Here is a 19,527-nt window from a genome sequence, read left to right as displayed (position 1 = left end):
CTTGCCAAGATTTGCAGCAGGTTTATTGAGAGCCACAAGTGCCTCCAAATAGGCAATATTAACCTCCGACCTCTGCAGATACCGGTAGCCTAGCAATGTATATCAAAGTCTCCTATAATCCTAGTTGGTCACCAGGTAAAACACCGAGGATTCCCCAGTGATTGTCCGTCGGATTTGAGACACAAGGTTTCCAGACGCGGATCCCTTTGCTCCCCATGCTCCCGCCAACCCTCCTCCGCCTTACCGCCCAGGTATGTTCGATGTGCCACAGGACTAATTTTGTTGGCCCACATCAGGGTATTGGTTCATGTTCTTGAAAGCTGATCTTGACCCTAGGAACGAGTATTGTCGCTTTGCGCTTCTCACGATCTGTCCGACTGTCAGGAGTAGTCAATCTGGATGATTAGAGTTTTCAGTCGTCTTTCCTTTTTTGTTTGCCCTTTTCTGGGATTCCTCAAGATACAAAAGTCTTTTAGGGCATTGATGCTGATTCGCCGATCATTTCTGCATCTCTATCGTGCGAAGCCGAGTGCAGCGCCGTCCAGCCCTGCGCCCATGTGGCTCAGGGGTCCGTTTTCTGGTTCTGCCAGCAGCTTCCGCGCAATATCAAAGAATCCCGGCTTCGGATGGTACGCGGCTAAGTTCAGTGGTGTTGCGCCTTTGAAGTCCTTGAAGTCGAGGTCAGCACCTCTTTGTGCCAGAAGGACCTCGACGACCTCGCGCTTCCCCTCATGCACAGCGTGGTGAAGTGCAGTTATCCGACGCTCGTTCTTGGCCTGGGCCTCGATGCGGACGTCGGGTAGCAGAAGCTCCAAGACAGAAGTCTCGACTTTCTTCAAGCGTAAGCAATGGTTGAAAGAGCTGCCTTCATATTGCTCAAAACCTTACCGATCTCTTCGCTGCCAGCAGTGCGCATGTGCTCCAACTAGTTATGTCATGAATACCCCAGCAGCCCTTTTAACACAAGAATGGTAGTCTCGGCGATAAAAAGAACACCCTATCAAAGAGGTTCTTTAATGGAGTGAATATTTCAACCGCATCAGCCTCGGGGCACGAGATGCGCGCTGATGCCACCGTAGCGGGCTCGATCTTGGGGTCGACATAAGCAAACCAATTTTCCATCAGTGCCAATGAATTTCCAACAAGGACATATGTTGCACTCTGGGAAACGAGCTCAACGACATGGTCGAATTACAACTCCTTGAGGGATAGGATGTCCTCCTATCCAGGGGTGCACTGTGAAATGTCCTTTACCGTGCATCTCATCGTTCCTATTTTCTTCTCGCTGAGATTTGATATGGCATTCTGCGCAGACTTCCCGATCAGTGGTAGCCTATGTATCCGGATTAAGTGCGCGCTTTCCACGGTCAAGGCCGACGACAAATGTCTCGACATTGCCAACTCCGGGGGCCTCGCCCAGGTCTAGGCAACCACATGTAAGTGCAGGCATCGGTGATGCCTACTTAAGAATGTTCTGCTGCGCCCACCCAGTGAACCCAATCCTCGGCGACCTGTTACGCTCAATGAACTTCTCCATCGACGATTCATCTGCGTGTCGCCGCCAGATACTGCGCCCAGCACGACCACCGATTACGCGCTATACCACTTTGTCGTCGCGGGTGAGTATTGCAATAGGCTGGTGATCAAATACAGATCTCGCTGCTCGATTTTCTGTTTCTGAACCCCCCATGTCAATGCGAAGTATGTTGTGTTGCATTCAGATGCCTCCGCCATGTTCGACCAATTTGCTGACCCTCGTGGCACCACAGCTGCACAAAACTATGGAAAAGACATGCCCTACTTTGTCAATCTCGTCGGCTCCATCGACCAGCACCCGGTCATTTCAACTACGTGTCTACGACAATATACGCCACCATTTCCTACGGCAGCCTCCTCAAAGCGACCTACACCGCTCCTGCCATCACCGGTCTTCCTCAGCTGTTACCAATGGCGGAGAGTACGCGTACTGTATCGGGCTTTCTTCGGAAGGGAGGCGGCTGTGAAAGGTTGCCAGGTCCGATGTAACTTCCTGAGGTGGGATGTAATATGAATGTTCATGATCCAGTGAACAACAATGTCAATATTACCCCTTTTCATCTGCATCTTGAGCTCATGACTAGGCAAAAATGGGCCTCCGAGATGTGAACTTCCACAGTTGTTCACCAAGAAGTCCAGCCTAGTTCCTTGGCCTCATCCCACGCGTCTTGGTCCATGAACTGACGGGGTGCCCGGTCGAACATGTGATCGGCCATGCACCACATCTCGATCGACCTCCCGGCGAGTCTGGGCTGCCTGGGCATCGCTGGGGTTAGCTTGCCAAAGCCAGGGCTGCTTTTCCCAACCGCCTCGACCACAACAGCCGTTTCGGGGAGCACGTCGGGCTCGTGCTGGTCGTCGGGGTCCTTGTTAAAGCGTTCGTAGTCGTCCTGGGACAGCGGCTCAAATTCGAGGCGCGTTATGGTTTCGTCCTCACCTCCGCGCCAATCGGGGGCGTCAGAGACGTAAATTAGGGCGTGGTAGCTGTGCCTGCTCATATCATGCCGGGCGTACGAGGGCACCAGACCGGGCATTTTGGCCGTTTCAGCTGTGGGTTGAGCAGCACCACTTTTGAGGGCCACGACCTGCGCCGTATAGCTGCCGCGGGCATCGCGCTCAGCGCGGGAGTGACGCATGCAGTCCTCGCGGGTGCTGTTGGGGAGGAAATATATGTCTAGGCGAAACAGACAGTCGCAAAAGTTAAAAGGAGCGTTTTCGATAACGATTGTCTCGTACAGCCGCCTTGCGGAGTTTATCGAATCGGGGGCGTCGGGGCGGACATCTGAGTGGGTAAAGTAAATGCAGTAGCTGTAGAGGTAGGGCAGCGGATAACTTTCCTCGGCGTGGAACGTGCTGAGCGCCGGGTGGCCGGCGTGATCCTGGAATGGGATCACATGAGTTTTCCATCGCTGAATGCGGCGTTTACCAAATTCAGAGGCCATTGTGGAAAGGGCTGAGGAATGCCGTGAGGTGTAGTGTGGAGCAATGAGTATACAGTCGACACTAAAAGTGAATAGGCGTAGACAGGTACAATATGGACGTATTGATCAGTTACAGTTGAGTTTGTTGTTGTCAAACTCCGCATTCCCAGGCACCACCCCCGACCGGAGGATTGAGAGCAGTGACGTGAAGTGGACTGTGCGGTTGCTGGACAGCAGCCTGTAATCTATTCCTCAGGGCTTGTCTGCACTGACAAGTTGACTATTAATGGGAATTTGGCCCAATGGAGGGGTTGCCTCTCTCATTTTCTTGCTGCTTCATGCGGCAGGAGAAGAAGAACTAGACTGAGGAAGCGGCGAGGGGCAGGGCGACCACGCCCCCAGCGCCGCTTCCCCCTGTAACAGCAAGCGGGATAGCTGGCGGGGAGCAGCTGGAGTCGGACCCAGACGCCGACATCGTGATGAAAAGCGCTATGGTGTCATAGGAGGTACCCCAGTTCACCAAGTGATGGCATCTATCAGCTGCGGCGAGTCTCGCATGTACCTCGACTCGCCGCTTACACCTCTTTTGGTGCCTGTTCGTTGGGTTCGCTGGCTCCAGTCTGGACGGCCATATTTGGCCGCGTGCAGTTCGACGCCCTGTTTGTTTCCTCTCTCCAGCTCAGTACTCTCGTGCCGAGTGGGATGGGTTGATATCACGTGTGTGGACGTATTTGTGGAAGCCTCCAAGAGCAGCAATAACGTCTGTGTGGTTTTCTTATTTTGGTTTTTTACTTTTGGATTCCTGCACCATATTAACTTGACTGGAAGGCGCTCAGGGTCACTCAGGGTCTGACAATCCGACAATCTGACAGCGAAAGATAACGGATGCTGTATGTACGCTGCACCTTGTTCATATGGCTATTGCGTGCATGCGAAGCTTGACGGATGGGATTTAATCAAGACTCGGTCCCAGCCTCCAGCAGTTGCTGCGAAACAAAGTCGAGTTAGCCACTGAGCCACTTTTCCAACTCTCCATCAGTCAGTCACGACGTCACTAGCATCTTCTGAAATGAATTGAATGGGTCTGGCCCCACTTCATAGGGGGTTCTCGCCGATTAGCTAATACAACTGGGCAGCCAAGGCAGCCTAGTCTTGCAAGCCTAACCCAACCAAAATCCACCAGCCACGAAGGCCAAACTGACGCCCAATCAACTTGACCAAAACCTGGTCCTGTCTGGGTCGGTTGTTCTAACGTCGTGATACACTGTATCAATCCAGTCGTTCGTGTCTGGTCTTGTGCTGGCTGCTGTGTGTTGTGTGCGTGCGAGAAAGCAGGGCGTCATCGCCTACCGACCAAACGCCAATCGCCGCGATTCTACCCCCTCCAAGACGAGAACAAGGACATTTAATACTTTATTATTTTACTGATTTTCTGTGATTTTTACTTTTGGCCTGCAGGACCACCTGGCCGCCTCCCGCCGCCCCAACCTTACTCCAATCTCCCCGACCCCAGGATCAGACCCGGAACATCACCTTATCGGCCCGGCGGAACCGCGCACGCGCGCCGACCACTTTCCTTTGCTCGCCTAGTCGTGGCTTCGCAATGGGCTTCATCGGCGTCTACCAAGCCCTCTACGACTACGAGCCCCAGTCGGAGGGTGAGCTGGTCTTGGTGGAGGGCGACCTGCTGTACATCCTCGAGAAGAGCGCCGAGGATGCGTGGTGGAAGGCCAAGAAGAAGGCTGGCGAGGATGAGGAGGAGGAACCTGAAGGCTTGATACCAAATACCTACATTGAAGAGGTGAGCTTTTGCAGGATGATAAGGTGCTGCGCGGGGTTGAAATGGGCTGTTTGTTTAGCATCAAGTCTGGGCAACTTGGTTCAGGTGCATTGGTGACTGATTCTTTCTACCCCTTAATCTCGTAGGTACAACCAAAAGCCCACGCTCGCGCTCTTTTCGACTATACGAGACAATCAGACGAGGAACTTTCTTTTCCCGAAGATGCCCAACTAGACGTCTACGACGACTCGGACCCCGACTGGATCCTCGCCCGTTACGAAGATGACTACGGTTTCGTGCCGTCCAACTATATCGAGATTCAAGATGGCGCCGCAGAAGAAGCGTCTGCACCGGTACCACAGCCACCAGCTCTGCCCGCAAGGACCCAGGTTGATGAATCACCTCAACCTTCCCCGGGCGAGGCGTCGCCGGGCAGCTCGGCAGTGACTGGTTCCGTGGCTGCGACTGGGGCTGCTGCTGCGCTGGCTGGAGTCCTAACCGCGAAAGCCGCCTCATCTTCTGCTGCCGAGACCAGATCGGCCCCTCCTCCGCTTGCTCTTCCCCCTAGGCCTACCTACACCTCCGATGGCAGTGACACTGAGGATGCGAAGTCGCCGCCGCTGCCGGCTCGGCCTCGCGAGCAGTCGCACCGCTCCATGGACCAAGCCGTGGTCTCACCTCACTCCCCGCCGTTGCCGCAGCGGTCAGTCAACTTTGCCGAGCGAGACGACGTCATCGATAACTACCAGATGCCAACTTCTCCGGGACTCTCACCTGGTGGCTTCCGCATGTACAACATCAACGAAATGGTATCTGTGCTCGGCAAGAAGAAAAAGATGCCCACGACACTTGGCATCAACTTGAAGACGGGCACTATCTTGATCGCACCAGAAAGGGCGCAGGACGGGCCATCGCGCGAGTGGACGGCCGATAAGATGAGCCACTACTCTCGCGAGGGCAAGCACGTCTTCTTGGACTTGGTGCGTCCCAGTAAGAGCCTGGACCTGCATGCCGGGGCAAAGGATACAGCGGAGGAGATTGTTAGTGTCCTGGGAGAGCTCGCTGGTGCCATCAGGGCCGAGGGGTTGCGCGAGGTCATCATGGCGGGCACGGGGCAGCAACAAAAGAAGGGACAAGTGCTCTACGACTTCATGGCGCAGGGCGACGACGAGGTCACTGTTGCTGTGGGCGACGAGGTCGTCATATTAGACGACACCAAGAGCGAGGATTGGTGGCAAGTGCGCCGAGTCAAGAATGGTAAGGAGGGCGTGGTTCCGAGCAGCTACATCGAGGTTATCGGAACGGTGCAGATCCAGCCGACAAGCGCCGCATCAGGCGTCAACGCGGGCAAGTCGACCGTGGCCCAGAACCGACTCGAAGAGGAACGCCTTACGAAAGAAGCAGTTCGTGCAGCGATGAAGGACGAGAGACGGCAATCAGAGGTAGGGCCTGGAATGAGGCTGCCCGAGCGCAACAGCAGCCTGTCGGGAAGGTCGAGGACTGATAGTAACAATGTTGGCCAACAGCGAAGCAGAGAAAATGGAAACTCGTCCAGCTCCAAGCCGAAGTCAAGTAAGTGTACACACTTCATAATGCCGTGTTTGCTCCTCATCAGAGGCAGTCATTTTTCTTGGTTGCTGACACAATTTTCGTCAACAATGCAGAGCCGGATTCATCAAAGGTAAGGACGTGGACAGACCGATCCAAGTCCTTCAGCGTGGAAGCGCAGTACCTCGGATTGAGGGATGGAAAGATCAACCTCCACAAGATGAACGGCGTCAAGATTGCAGTCCCGATCGCCAAGATGTCGGTCGAGGATCTCGAGTATGTCGAAAGGGTCGAAGGTATCTCCTTGGACGAGGACAAGCCATTGTCCGTTGTCAAAAAGACAGCACTTTCCAACAGGGTATCATCCGGTGCCAAGCTTGGCGCATCCATCGAGCCGCCGAAACCCGAGTATGATTGGTTCCCCTTCTTTTTGGGATGCGATATCGCGCCTGGCCTTTGTGAACGTTACGCACAGGCTTTCACCAGGGATTCGATGGACGAAAGCGTCCTGCCAGACGTTGATGCCACTATACTGCGTAATATGGGCATCAGAGAAGGTGATATCATCAAGATTATGAGGTTCTTGGATAACAAGTATGCACGAAAGAAGAAGGGCGAGGAAGAATCAGGGGGCCTTTTCTCGGGACCTGGCGGCGCGCTCAAGAACAACACAACCAGGGGTCGCCCCAAGCCAAACTCGCAGACCAGCGACGTTGTTGACCCCAAAGCTTTCACGTCGCAAGCCACAGGGTCGAGTGCGACTAATGCGAAGTCCTCAGCGCCGCCGGTCATGACACCTGCATCAGCCACAGGGACAACGGCCAGTGGCTTTGACGACGATGCATGGAATGTGAAGCCTTCGAGTAAACAGACTTCGGCTGAAACGGCGGCCCAAGCTCCCTCGCGTTCGGCCGAAGCTCCAAGCTCTGCCACAGCTGCTCCCGCTCCCGCTCCCGTCCCCGCCACAACTCCTGCCCCCAAGCCTATGGTGCCTGCTCCAACAGGAGCTATGCAAGAACTCTCCCTCCTAACCCAACCTCTGCAGCCTGACAAGACTGCAACACCCATCCTTGAGACTCCTGTACAGCAGCAACCTCAGCAGCAGCAGCAGCCTCAACAGCAGCAGGGAGCGACGCCGTCTTTCTTCTCTACCATCACACAACAGCCCACAGGCGCACCGTCGGCCAACGGCCAGCAGCCGGGATCTATGCCACGGCTGAGGCCGGTCGCCCCTCAGTATACCCAAGGACAGGGCGCTCTTGTGCCACCACCTCCTTCGCGCCCGCTGTCAGCACCACAATCGGCTCAACCGAGCGCTTTCACGCCGCCGCCTCTCCAGCCCCAAATGACAGGACACATCGCTCCACCAGGCCAAAGCCTGAACGAGATCAATCAGGCGAGGCTACAGCAACAATATGCCCAACAGATGCAGCAAATGCAGCCGATGGGCGGCATGCAAGGATTCCAGCCGCAGCCAACAGGGCAACCTGGCATGATGATGCCGTTCCAGACCGGTATGCAACCACAGCAGGGCTTTGGTGCCGGGCTTCAAAACCAGTTCATGCAGCCGCAGCCCACTGGCATGATGGCTATGGGAATGAACATGGGCGGGCCACAGCAAATGCAAAGCCCCTTTGCCGACCCCAACAGGCAGTCTACATTCTCTCCGGTTCAGATGCAGCCTACCGGACTTCAAGGCGGATATAACCCCATGCAACAGCAGCAACAATTTGGCATGCCACAGCAAACAGGCGGTGGCATCAACAGCTTCCTGCCGCCGGCGATGGAACCTCAGCGCACTGGCATGCCGCAGATGCCGCAGATTCAACAGCCCCAACAGCTCCAACCACAACAGACGGGGACTCACTTCACTCATGGCTTCGGCAATGCGGGAATGGCGCCTCTGCAGCCGCAAAAGACTGGCCCTCCGCCTCCAGTTCGCTTTGGTATTCAGGATGCGCCAAAGCTTGCACCACAGCCCACCGGGAGACGGGCGAACCTGTCTGCTGCTAGTAAGTTTTCATCCGATTGACCACACTTCGCCACATCCGATCCCATGTATATCATCTGCTGACGCTTGAATCGTTTTCCCCATCACTAGCGCCGCAGAATCCATTTGGCTTCTAAACGTCGTTGGGTTAGCCGGGTATCAGAGCGTCCACCCCGAGAGCTTTCATGCCCTCTACTTGCGCGTTAGCTGAGGAAACGCCATGAGAATAGTTTCATGTAATCTCATGTTCATCACCTGCAATGTTTGCCACCACTCCTTGCATATTTGGGAACTGCTTTCAATGAATAGAGAGCCAGATTATGACAGACAGCATAACGATTGGTTGATACGGTTCAATGATGGGCACATGCAACCCCCCCTTGCGGCTGTCAAAGCTTCATGAGTACAGGCGCATTAAGTTTTAATGTTCAGACGGTAAAATTTGAGCCGTGACTGCTACCTCTGCCTGCTACGGTTAGTGGTATGTGTCTCGCTAAAGCTTAACGATAACTAGCCGCGAGGTTGACCGCTGGCGCCGCGGACCATTTGGGGTTTGGTTGGAGGGGGCCAATCTGGAGCAAGGCCCCATTCTGTTGAGAGAGAAGGCCGATCTGCCCCCCTGCAAGAAGAAAACAAAAATGAAAAACCGGCCCGCTTTGCAAGATCTTTCCGATTACCTGCCTGCCTGTTTGCTTTCCAAGTGGCTGCCAGATACCTTCGGATGTTTTCTTCGGGATCTTCCCGCGATTTTTATAGGAGGCTTTCTGATTGATCAGCTTCCGGAGCGCAGGAGATTGGCATGGTAAACCGGGAGGGCTGGGAAATCTCTGCGGGACTGGAGAGACGCTTCTTTGAGAAGTGGCGTATGTGGGACAACGTTATGGGCCATAGCTTGATTGTTGACCACGAAATTTGGACACGGAAGCACGGTCCCTGATTCTGACAAGTATTGATGGGAAGGCCGGTTTGTTTTCTTTTTTTGCTAATTGTGCCACTTTATTCTTGTCTTTTCTGTTTTTTTCCCTTTTTCTTGGTTTGCACGTCTGCTTGCTCGGGGGAGTGTTGGTGTCTCAGTCTATGTCGATTGTTCATATTACTTCTCTGCGAATCTACAAAATATTATAATATGCACATTGTATCGTCATCATCCTCCAGTTGCTTTGAGCAGCGACTAGGCCAAGGACAGCATACAACGCCAACCAATTTAAACTTATTTGTTATCTTGTAGCTCCAGGTTGCGCTTGATCAGAAACAGCAGTCATAGCGGGAAGACAGGGGCCATCCAAAGTCCGTGTGCATCCTCTGCAATGCAGATGACAAGATTTTTTGAAAGAATGTGTCTGCATCTCTCGTCTAGTCTAGTCATTTCTTCCCTTCTTCCGCCATTTTGCATACTCCTTCCTACCTACGAATATCTGTACGTGTACCTGGGCTCAAAAGTTAGGGCGACTGCTCGGGTATTCTTCCTAGGATAAACCGCGGGAGGAAACGGCTATAAGTGCTTGCACAGAGGCTACAATGTAATTGCGCCTGTAGCCATCGGAACGTTTGTAGGTGGATGTGTAGGCGTGTATGCGTTCATATTCCTTGCCGTGATACGAGGGCTGAAATCGTCTCGTGGGCCAAAAGTTTTGGTTGATATGAGCTGGTATTATTGATTGCGCCCGTCTCAAAGTTATCAATATAAAGGGTTCGCATCCAGCCTACCCTGCACCTTGCCGTAGTCGTGGATTCAAGCCAAGTGTGCAACAAGCCAAATTTGATTATGGGGAATATTGTTACATAGTCATTGCCGTCAGCATTCGCATCTCTCCTAGCGAGCAACGATATGCTGGGGATTTTTTGATCATTTTGCGACATTCGTCAGCAAAACTAAAAGGACGAGGATGAATGCTGAGGTTTTTGCTTCTATGGATGGCAGTCCAGTAAACAAACGCTGTTGAAGAAAAAAAAACACGATAGTCTATGGAAATGGCAAAACGACGAGCTATAACATGAATTTGGAAACTGTTTACAAGCCTGTAGTAGGAAAGCTTATGTGAGACCAGACTGAGAGGGACGCGCCACAGACCTTAAGGGACTTATCGCGGGCACGCTAAAATAAAACAGCCTAGCCCCAAATCTTCTAGGGTTGTCGCAACCGTTTGAAGAGAGCTAACGAATTTTTTTCGCCCGCCCTGCCAAGAGCATTGTTTGAGCTTGGATAGTGACCGTGACATTGAATATAAAGAGGCCAAAGACGTGCAGTGAATTAAGTCATGTCACCGAGGTCGTCATCGATAACGGGAAGCACCTCGGGCAAATTCCTCTTTCTGAGTGCATCGGCAGTCTGCTGCAGACCACTTGTCACTCCTGATTCGGACGAGGCAGGAACCGGCTTTTCCTTGATGGCGGCTGGGTCCTCCTTCGCCGGCGTGAATCGCTTCTTCACGGCACTGATCATCTTGAACAGCCAGAATACGTTCAGCATGTTCAAGGTCAGGTTGCTGGCGAAATAGGCGAGGACCAGCCAGATGGGGATCGGCGAGGGGTTGACAGCCACCTTCATGCCGTCAAAATCCCCACAGATGATGGTGGAGTTGACCGGGATCTCGCTGGTCCATATAGCACGCCACATATCGCGGTAGACGAGAGCAGATTGCCAGTTGCCCCAGATCAAACGGCATGAGAAGAAGACAGAGATCAGGCAGATGCCGTTGATCAGCTGAGCCTTTGTTCCAGTCATTCCCAACTTGTCGAAGAACCAGTGGATGTTGAGGAAGGGAGTGGAAAGCTCATAGAGGATGAAGTTGGTGGCGTAGTAGTTGAATACAGGTCTCTGCAAAACCGAATCTGTTAGTTTCTGACAGTGATAGAATGCTTCAGTCTGATGCAGACCAGCAATATATTGAAAAGCCACTCACGTATCCAAACGAATAAACAGTCAGTGCACTGATGGCATGCATCAAGACACCAATTCCAAAGGTTTCGAAGTGCAGCACGGTAATTATCAAGTCCCAGACAAAGTAGCCAGCGGCCAGGCTCTGGATCATGGCGCAGGCACCAGTGTACCCCCAAACGCGCTGTTCCCAGTTGAATTCCCACCGCTCCTCGTCATAGAAGTGAACGTAAAGCGCAAGGACGTTGATGAGGCATGACTGGACCATTGACACGACGTGCGAGTCCCAGCTCATTCTTTTGCCCCTCGAGTTGATTGGATATCTGTCGGACCACAACTTCATCGATATCCACGGGGAGATGACCATGTGAATGAATGTATAGAATAGCGCGGCCCCGAGAACCTCGTGGATGTGCAGCGGCAAAGTCGGGAGGTGCAACATGTCGGCGATGGGCTGCACCGCCCGGCTCAAAGCCGGGATCGGGGCGATGGGGAACGGATCCCTCATGTCGTAGCCTTTTATATGCCTCCCTGGTGATGTCGATGGTGTGGTCTATTTATGGCTTGGCGCTGTCGTAGTCGCAAGGCAAATATCGGTTCCGGTTCGAGCTGAACGAAATCCAAGGAATTGTGAGCAGACCGATACAAACGAACAAATAATAGATTAAAGAAGACAAAATGCCAGAGGCCACGCCGGCGCAGAAATCCCACACCTTTTTATGAAGCCTGCGGGCCGGCGCGCACTTTTCTTACGCAGGGCAGGCAGGTTTTCACTGCTGCCAAGCCCAAGGGGTTCAGGGTCACGGCACAACACCTTCACGTCATATCACTGTTAACGTACCCCACGACACCCCAACACCACAAATCAATATCTTGAAGACACAAACTGTCTTGCCCGAAATGATGTCCGCGAGGCGTAGCTGTGCCAGGCTGTGTGTCACGAGTTTGGCGCGGAATCCCGTGATCAATGTCCAGCGAGCTAAGCTTGGTGTGCTTCTGGTTCAGTCCTCGGCGAGGCGACAAAGAAGCTGGGGAAATAATAGTGGAGTGGATTTTCTTTCTTCTTTTTTTTTTTTTTTTTTCTTTTTTGCTTTTTTTTTGTTCGCTTCACCTCAACTCAATATTTGGGGATCGGACGAACTGGGTAAATTATTGGGTACGGTGTTAATCAAAGATTGAAGAGATTTCCATGGTTTTTCCCCCGGGGAAATACAAAGACGTGACTTGAAATATTGCCGATTGGTGTTTTTCCCATGAAAGGGTTATTAAGAATAAAAAACACACCTTCCACCAAGGGCCCCGATTTGGGGGAAGAGTCAGGGGCCGAAACTGTTGGGGATGACGACCTGCCAAGGGAGGGGAACGCGGTTTATCTGATCAGTCAGGCGTATTTCCAGGACATCGGTTGCGCGCCTAACAAGAGGCAGGGAGTTGGAGGGTACCTCGAGTGCATGTACCTAGAATGTCTGTCATGCCTGCATGTTACACTGTCAATAACCCCGCCAGTACCTAGCGCTCAAGTTCTCTGGTGTGGAGTTCGCGGCGACTGAGGCCCTTAATGGCAGGTGCGCTGGAGAAGGTGGACAACGCAAGGGAGCCACCTTCAATCCACGGAAGGGCCGCTTATTTGGTGGATTTGCCGCAGCAGCGGAACGCGACACGTGAACATTTCCGATAGCAACTCAGCTTGTTGACGTTGCCTTGCATCTGTCTATCATAACTGGACGACCCCTGTTTTCAGCCTACTTCTCTGTCTGTACTAGCCACGAGTTGGTGTCATACGCCTCGAGACCACCTGCATTGCATCCTAGGGTCCCTGAGGACCCCGGCCCGGTGCCTTAAACCCATTCTTTTTGGATCAGTGTGACGCTTCATCACGAGATCATCCACCTCGTTGCTTCAGCGGTTAGGGCCGGTGAGCAAAGCAGGATGACGGCCTGTCGCAGCCATGGCCGACCTCCTGTACGACCTTCTGGCATCCGTTCCAGATCATTCCTCACAGCAGCTTCCGCCTGCCGATAGGACGTCTCTCGACTACCTTGCGAATCTCACCTCTCAGACGGTTTCTTCCCTCGAAAATGAAGAGCCGCAAGCTCTTGCACACGAATCCCACAGCTTGCTCCTGTCGCTCCAGGCGCTATCCAAGAAATCACACAAACCGATAATAGAATCGGCGACGCATCATGCAGCCTTACAGACAGCATTGCCTGTGCTGGCCTCTAGCACAACCGACCTCCGCAACGCTATCCCGAGGCTTGATAGCGAGGCCGTCCGATTCTCAACCACCTACAATAAGTCAGGCGAGAACGAGCTGCTCGCCCGCAGGAAGAAGGCGTTGCTACTTTCGCGAAATGTCGAGCGATTAGTCGATGTGCTGGAGCTACCAGCCCTTCTTTCTTCTTCCATATCCTCCGCTCCAGTCAACTACTCGTCAGCGCTGGACCTCAATAGCCACATCCGTCGGTTACATGCACTGCATTCGCAGTCGTCGCTAGTCGCGTCTGTGTCATTGCAGGCCGACGAGGCGATGCGCACCATGGCGACGAACCTCGTCCTGTCGCTCAAGGCACCTAATCTGAAGCTTGCTGCCTCTCTCCGCACCATCAGCTGGTTGCGCAGGGTGCTTCCCGACATCAAAGCAGCAGATCAGAGCGGTGAATCGCAGGAACGGGCTTTGGGAGCCCTATTCCTTGTCTGTCGACTGGCCATGCTTATGACTATGCTCGATGCCCTGTCGCCGCTGCGAGAGCTCGCCGATCAGGAGCGCGCCAAACAGACATCTTCCCTCAAGAGCGGCAGCGCTTGGTCCGGCGGCCAGCAGACAGAAAAATATCTGAAAAAGTACATTGAGATTTTCCGGGAACAGAGTTTTGCTATCGTGACCATGTACAGAAGCATATTTCCTCAGGCCGATGCGACTACTCCACCAACCACTCGGGATGACCCTCTGCAGCCGCTACCGTCACCACTGGCAACATTTCCGCTTCACCTCGTCGACATGCTGTTAGAGACTTTGAGACTGTACTTGCCCACTGTCAGAGACCAGACCTCTCGCGATAGCCTGTTAACCCAGGTCCTGTACTGTGCTGGTAGCTTAGGTCGCCTAGGAGGCGATTTTGGACTGTTCCTGGCTACCCTCGATGTCGGCGGCGAGGCTGAGGAGGAGTGGGTGCAAGTTGTGAAGCGACATAGGCTTCTTGCTGGAAGGCTAGAGTCTATAGTCGGGGATCAAAAGGAGAAAAGCGGCCGTTAGAACGGTGAAAAATAACGCAAATATAATGACCTCCTGACAAACTTGGTGGATTTGACGTGAATGACCACTCCATACCCGTAAATATTCGTGTTCTTCGCCACGCATACTAAATCAATAGTCAGCACTGAATACTGCACTTGCCATGCTCCCTACGTACTTGCTACCTGACTATCTAGGTACGTACTTCCCTGCCACATATTCGGTAGGTAGGAGGCTACAATAGCATCCCTTACTAGTTTAGGTACAAAGTAAGTTGTTCGAGGCAGGCCCGTTTGGCAAGCCACACCGGGAAAGTCCGGGGAGGGGCCCTGTTAGCGGTTTTGTGGGAAGCGCCTAGCCCCCGAATATCCCGGCAAGAATTAGTTAGAGTCACGTCATCCGGCGCACTTGCACTCTACTGATCAGCTCTAGCATTTTGTTCGGCCCTCTTCTACAGCTTCCCAACCCAAAATTTCGACTTTTGACTTGCAATCGGTGATGATGACCGTCAATTGACTAGCGACACTCTACTCGGATTTTTTAAACGTGTCATTCTGTTTTCAATGAGGGAGTAATCTCGAAACGCACCATGGCCAGTCCTGTTTTTGGTTAGGTTATCAACCTTTTTATCGTTTGTTCCGTCCAAAGGGACGAGCTTTTGTCCAATATCTCTCTTCACGCGCCCTCAATTGCCACGACTCGCTGCGAAACGCCGATCCCAGGCAACACAACTCCGCCATGTCTGATGGCACCAGCAAGAGCGGCTCAAAGTCTTGTATGTCTCCGCGGCAGCGCATCGCATACTCGCCCACGTTACCCTGCCCACACCGCCCGACTAACATTCTTCACCTCTCTGCAGCTTTTCACTTCGTAGCTGGCCTCGGGTCGGGCGTCCTCTCAGCCGCACTCCTGCAGCCAATCGATCTTCTCAAAACACGGGTCCAGCAGTCCCCGCACCAAAACATCCTCCGCACCGTCTCGGAGATCCGCCACACCTCTCCGGCTGGCCTCCGTGGTCTTTGGCGCGGCACAGTCCCGTCAGCCTTGCGCACAGGTTTCGGCTCTGCCCTTTACTTCTCCACCCTCAACGCCATCCGCAAGGCCGCCGTGCCCCTCTTCGCCCACGATGCCGCTGCAACCTCCTCCCCGAGCGGCGGCAACATCGCCAACAACAAGAACGACAGCAGCCGCCTTGTCAAACTCTCCAATACAGGCAACCTCCTGGCAGGTGGCGTTGCCCGGGGTTTCGCCGGCTTCGTCCTCATGCCCCTGACTGTCATCAAGGTCCGCTACGAGAGTTCTCTGTACTCTTACCGCTCCATCGCCGGCGCTGCGGCCGACATATTACGCAGCGAGGGTCCCCGCGGCTTCTTCGCCGGTTTCGGGGCCACCGCGCTCCGCGATGCCCCCTACGCGGGGCTCTATGTTTTGCTCTATGAGCAGTTCAAACGGCGCTTAGGCGTCGTCATCGGCAGCAGCTCAGCGCCAGAGACCTCCGAAAATAAGAGGATGGGCGTGTCACGAGCTGCCACTGTCAACTTTTCCTCGGGCGTCCTGGCTGCTGTGGCCTGCTCCGTCGTGTCGAACCCCTTTGACGCCGTCAAGACGCGCATCCAGCTGCGGCCCGGGCGCTACCGCAACATGGTGGTCGCCGCCAGGACCATGATGGCCGAGGAGGGCATTCGATCTTTCTTCGGCGGCCTGGGCTTGCGTATGAGCCGGAAGGCACTTAGTTCCGCCTTGGCATGGACGCTGTACGAAGAGCTTATCATGCGCGCTGAGGTGGGCTGGTCCCTGTCCTCGAGTCGGACTGAGAGGGCCATGTGAGAAGGAAGGTTGTAAGAGAGAGAATAGGGAATATTACCCACCACATCGGCAACAAAAGGCCTTTTTTCTCGTGTGAAAGTAGCCTGTATCATTACTCACCACTTATTACGACTCTGGTCCCATTATCCAATGAGGCTTTACTTCTGTACATTACCATTAGACATGACTTTGGTGATTTTTTTCACTACATACATACCCATAGGGCGCTTCGATACTACCAGGATGAGAAAACAAGAGGCGCTTGGGACTTGGGAACTTATACATATCTCGATTTTCTATATAAACCGGCTGAACAAGGGCGCTTATAGTTACCATGACAGAGTGCAGTGTACACTGAACCAAAACAACAGCAATATCATCCAGGAGCGCTTTCCAAGTGAACTGAGATGATATCAGATGAAATGTATATATAATAAAAAGAAAAAAAAAGTGCTGACCAGCACATCGGCTTTGTAAACCACTATGTGCTGCAACATAGGTCTAGACTGGTTTTGTCTAGTAACCTCAGGAAGAAACAAAATCCAATCCCTAACGCTGAAACAACGAAGAGCAAAAGGTACAAAAATATGGCAGAAAAAGCTAAGGGTGTATCATCAAACACATAATTCCATACTTGAGCAATATAAAGCCAAGTGATCCATGACTGTATGCTGAGAGGAGATGGACAGGGGGAGTCGTCGCTCATAAGTTTTCTTTTTTTTTTTTTTTTTTTTTTTTTTTTTTTTTTTTTTTTTTTCTTTTGTCTGGACTTGATTGTGAGCTGTGGAATGGGAAAATGGAATGACCCTTGTCTCATCAAGTTCACAAACATTCCGTTATTGGGCAAAGAAAGGGGGAAAAAAAGCAAATTTTAACGAGGCTGAGCACCGGCGAGATACAACAGCAAACTCGGGGACCGGGATCGTTCGCGCTTCTTCTTGACAAAGATGAAGTCTTCGCCTTTGCTCTTTGACTTTGATCGGTGGTGGTGATGAACAACGTGCTCCTGGTTGACGACCGTCTTGTGGATGTCTGTGGTATGTACGGGAAGCACCATCCTCCTTTCCCGGATGATGCGTGTATATTTCCACAGCTGGTCTTGCTCATCCTCGGGTACCCAACGTTTGATAAGTAAGTAGTTTGGATCCTGTGGCAAAAGAGAACTTGAAGTTAGCAAGCTTGCTTTCTGCAGCATAAACTAGTGCAGATTATGAGAGGTGGTCTCGGCAATCATGACATACCTGATCGTATTCGTAATCAATTTTGAATGCATTCAGCGCCTCGATGGACAGATGCCGGCGAGCCATGCGGGTGTAGGTAGCACGCTCCTTGCCCTTGGGCTTCTCGGGTTTCTCCTCTGGGATTTTCTCCTTTTTGATGATGGCCTGGATGTGCTTTTCGTCGACGCCCGAGTTGATCAGATCCTCCTGGAGACGACGCTGGTACTCTTTTTCAGCTCGCTCCTTCTCCTCCCTCTCCTTGCGTTCCTTCTCGGCCTGCTCGAGCTTGAAGCGCTCGACGGCCTCCCTGTCGGCCTTTTCACGCTTGGCCTTTTCCTCGGCCTCCTTCTTCTCCTTTTCCAGCCGCTTGATCTCGTACTCGCGCGCGAGCCGCTCCTCCTCGGCCTCCTTCTCCTCACGCCGCTTGATCTCGTCGAGCTCCCTCTTGGCGCGGCGGAGCTCCTCCTCCTCGCGCGTCTCCTTCTCGCGGCGGCGCTCTTCTATCTCGCGCGTGCGCTGCGCCCGAAGGTCTTCGAGCTCCCGCCGGGTGAGACTGTACTCCCACTCCTCCCTGTGGCGGGCCAGCTGCATCTCGGCCTCCCTCTCGCGCTGGATGGCCTCGTCGCGCATGCGGAGCTCCTCCAGCTGCCTGCGGGTACGCTCGAGCTCCATCTGCGTCTCGCGGATTGCAGGGCCGGATGGCGGTGCCATTGGCATTCCCCGACCGAAAGGAGGGGGAGGAGGAGGGGGCTGCGGGAAGCCCCCCGGCATTCCCCTTCCGTGGTGGCTGTGGTGGCTGTGGCGACTGCGGTGAGATACGTCGGTCGAGCGGTCCGACTCGCTGTCCGACGACGACGAGTGGTCGTTGTAGTTGTTGATAACGATCTGGTTACCACCGGCGGCATGTTGTTGCCGATCGGGTGGTGACGGCGCCGATCGTCGCTCGCGCGACTTTGATCGCGCCCTCACCAGCGTCTGCTCCGACACGACTACGTTGGGTCCATCAAAGTACCTCCGTACTCCTCGCGGCTCAGCATCGCGAGGCTGAATATAATTCACTCCGCGCGGAGGCTCTCGCTCCCTGCGAGTGGTTTGGATCCGGATCTGGGTTTCATCGTCGTCGCTGTAGTCGTCATCTCGGCGACGATAGCGAGGATCAAACGGCGGCTCCCGGTCCAGGTAACGACGTGTGGCGGCGTAGCGTTCACCCATTTTTGGTGAGCTACAAGTTATCACAACGGGTGCTTCCGTCTATATTTTACTGCGAATTTGCGATACTGTCCTGTTTGCCGGCCCGTCAGCGTCAGGTAGGATATCGCGGGCAAAGCTGGATTAGGAATCGTTGGGGCTGACGTCCGTACGACACGCAACTAGTTTCACCTCCACTGCCAGCTCGCCTAGGGTAGGAAGAATAGGACCGAGTGAAACTTACTATTTGATGCCAATAGGGGGTTGAGACGGCTGATATGGCAACCAGTCTGGCCTGGCGACGTATTACAAATAAACACAACAACTAATAGTCACAGTGAAGGACTCTTGCGGTTGAAGGATCAGAAGGATTGCAGTGAGGAAGAAGACGAGGGGAGATGCTGTCAGCATTAAGAAGGGGGAGGGGGAACTATTTCTCGTGAGCGGCGGGGTGGGTAAGGGTAGGGTGTGATTCACGTTTTATTAAGAGCGCAACGCAACATTTGTCTCAAGGACTTCAAGTAGGTCAGGTAGGCTAGGTACCTCACCTTATCGCAATACGCCCAAGGTAACATAGCATGAACCTACAGTAATTGTACCACACCCTTGGCTCAGCAAGCGCGCGCAGCTGAGGATTTACGCTGCCGCCCTAGGAAGAAGCAACGGTAGACCCCTTTCTGGGGCAGCGGCTGACATGGCCCCACTTACGGTCAGGGATTAGCCCATTGCTCTTTTTTTTTCTTCTCTCTCCCTGGCTGCAGACCGGTGGCCTGGCACCTGGCCGTTTAACCTTGGCTGGGCTTCGATCTGCACCGTTGTGTTAGTGATGCAGGCTTGTACTGCAAGAGGTTGCCGCCGCCAGTAGCGATGAAGAAGCATTGGCCATCAATCTCATACCACGTAGGCTCAGCCCGCCCACCCCTGTCCG

At 53.4% G+C, this 19,527-nt stretch overlaps 10 protein-coding genes across 10 annotated transcripts; 3 read left to right on the top strand and 7 right to left on the bottom strand.

Annotated features, from left to right (window-relative positions):
• Positions 1-512: 512 nt before the first annotated feature.
• Positions 513-916, bottom strand: PpBr36_05114 (uncharacterized protein; the record flags this gene model as incomplete). The annotated part of the gene is made up of 2 exons (XM_029892272.1): positions 513-829; positions 889-916. The coding sequence occupies 2 exons, from the start codon at positions 914-916 to the stop codon at positions 513-515; spliced, it is 345 nt and encodes a 114-aa protein (XP_029749426.1).
• A 1,243-nt stretch (positions 917-2,159) lies between these two features.
• PpBr36_05113 (uncharacterized protein) lies at positions 2,160-2,978 on the bottom strand (the record flags this gene model as incomplete). Its single annotated transcript, XM_029892271.1, has 1 exon — positions 2,160-2,978. One exon carries the CDS (start codon positions 2,976-2,978, stop codon positions 2,160-2,162), a length of 819 nt encoding a protein of 272 aa, XP_029749427.1.
• A 337-nt stretch (positions 2,979-3,315) lies between these two features.
• Positions 3,316-3,589, bottom strand: PpBr36_05112 (uncharacterized protein; the record flags this gene model as incomplete). The annotated part of the gene is made up of 2 exons (XM_029892270.1): positions 3,316-3,490; positions 3,537-3,589. The coding sequence occupies 2 exons, from the start codon at positions 3,587-3,589 to the stop codon at positions 3,316-3,318; spliced, it is 228 nt and encodes a 75-aa protein (XP_029749428.1).
• Positions 3,590-4,560: 971 nt separating this feature from the next.
• Positions 4,561-8,412, top strand: PpBr36_05111 (uncharacterized protein; the record flags this gene model as incomplete). Its single annotated transcript, XM_029892269.1, has 4 exons — positions 4,561-4,758; positions 4,884-6,309; positions 6,402-8,297; positions 8,387-8,412. 4 exons carry the CDS (start codon positions 4,561-4,563, stop codon positions 8,410-8,412), a joined length of 3,546 nt encoding a protein of 1,181 aa, XP_029749429.1.
• A 2,114-nt stretch (positions 8,413-10,526) lies between these two features.
• On the bottom strand, positions 10,527-11,661 carry PpBr36_05110 (uncharacterized protein; the record flags this gene model as incomplete). Its single annotated transcript, XM_029892268.1, has 2 exons — positions 10,527-11,093; positions 11,179-11,661. 2 exons carry the CDS (start codon positions 11,659-11,661, stop codon positions 10,527-10,529), a joined length of 1,050 nt encoding a protein of 349 aa, XP_029749430.1.
• Positions 11,662-13,101: 1,440 nt separating this feature from the next.
• PpBr36_05109 (uncharacterized protein) lies at positions 13,102-14,406 on the top strand (the record flags this gene model as incomplete). The annotated part of the gene is made up of 1 exon (XM_029892267.1): positions 13,102-14,406. One exon carries the CDS (start codon positions 13,102-13,104, stop codon positions 14,404-14,406), a length of 1,305 nt encoding a protein of 434 aa, XP_029750192.1.
• Positions 14,407-15,123: 717 nt separating this feature from the next.
• PpBr36_05106 (uncharacterized protein) lies at positions 15,124-16,212 on the top strand (the record flags this gene model as incomplete). Its single annotated transcript, XM_029892264.1, has 2 exons — positions 15,124-15,160; positions 15,245-16,212. 2 exons carry the CDS (start codon positions 15,124-15,126, stop codon positions 16,210-16,212), a joined length of 1,005 nt encoding a protein of 334 aa, XP_029750195.1.
• PpBr36_05108 (uncharacterized protein) lies at positions 15,424-15,728 on the bottom strand (the record flags this gene model as incomplete). Its single annotated transcript, XM_029892266.1, has 2 exons — positions 15,424-15,658; positions 15,700-15,728. The coding sequence occupies 2 exons, from the start codon at positions 15,726-15,728 to the stop codon at positions 15,424-15,426; spliced, it is 264 nt and encodes an 87-aa protein (XP_029750191.1).
• On the bottom strand, positions 15,730-15,998 carry PpBr36_05107 (uncharacterized protein; the record flags this gene model as incomplete). Its single annotated transcript, XM_029892265.1, has 2 exons — positions 15,730-15,806; positions 15,836-15,998. 2 exons carry the CDS (start codon positions 15,996-15,998, stop codon positions 15,730-15,732), a joined length of 240 nt encoding a protein of 79 aa, XP_029750196.1.
• An 850-nt stretch (positions 16,213-17,062) lies between the features above and the next one.
• On the bottom strand, positions 17,063-18,623 carry PpBr36_05105 (uncharacterized protein; the record flags this gene model as incomplete). Its single annotated transcript, XM_029892263.1, has 2 exons — positions 17,063-17,338; positions 17,433-18,623. 2 exons carry the CDS (start codon positions 18,621-18,623, stop codon positions 17,063-17,065), a joined length of 1,467 nt encoding a protein of 488 aa, XP_029750194.1.
• Between the last annotated feature and the right edge of the window lie 904 nt (positions 18,624-19,527).

The sequence above is a fragment of the Pyricularia pennisetigena genome, chromosome 6 (assembly GCF_004337985.1).
Source record: "Pyricularia pennisetigena strain Br36 chromosome 6, whole genome shotgun sequence".
NCBI lineage: Eukaryota > Fungi > Ascomycota > Sordariomycetes > Magnaporthales > Pyriculariaceae > Pyricularia > Pyricularia pennisetigena.
Note: the sequence above shows the minus strand (reverse complement) of the source record. Positions and strands in the feature narration are given on the sequence as shown.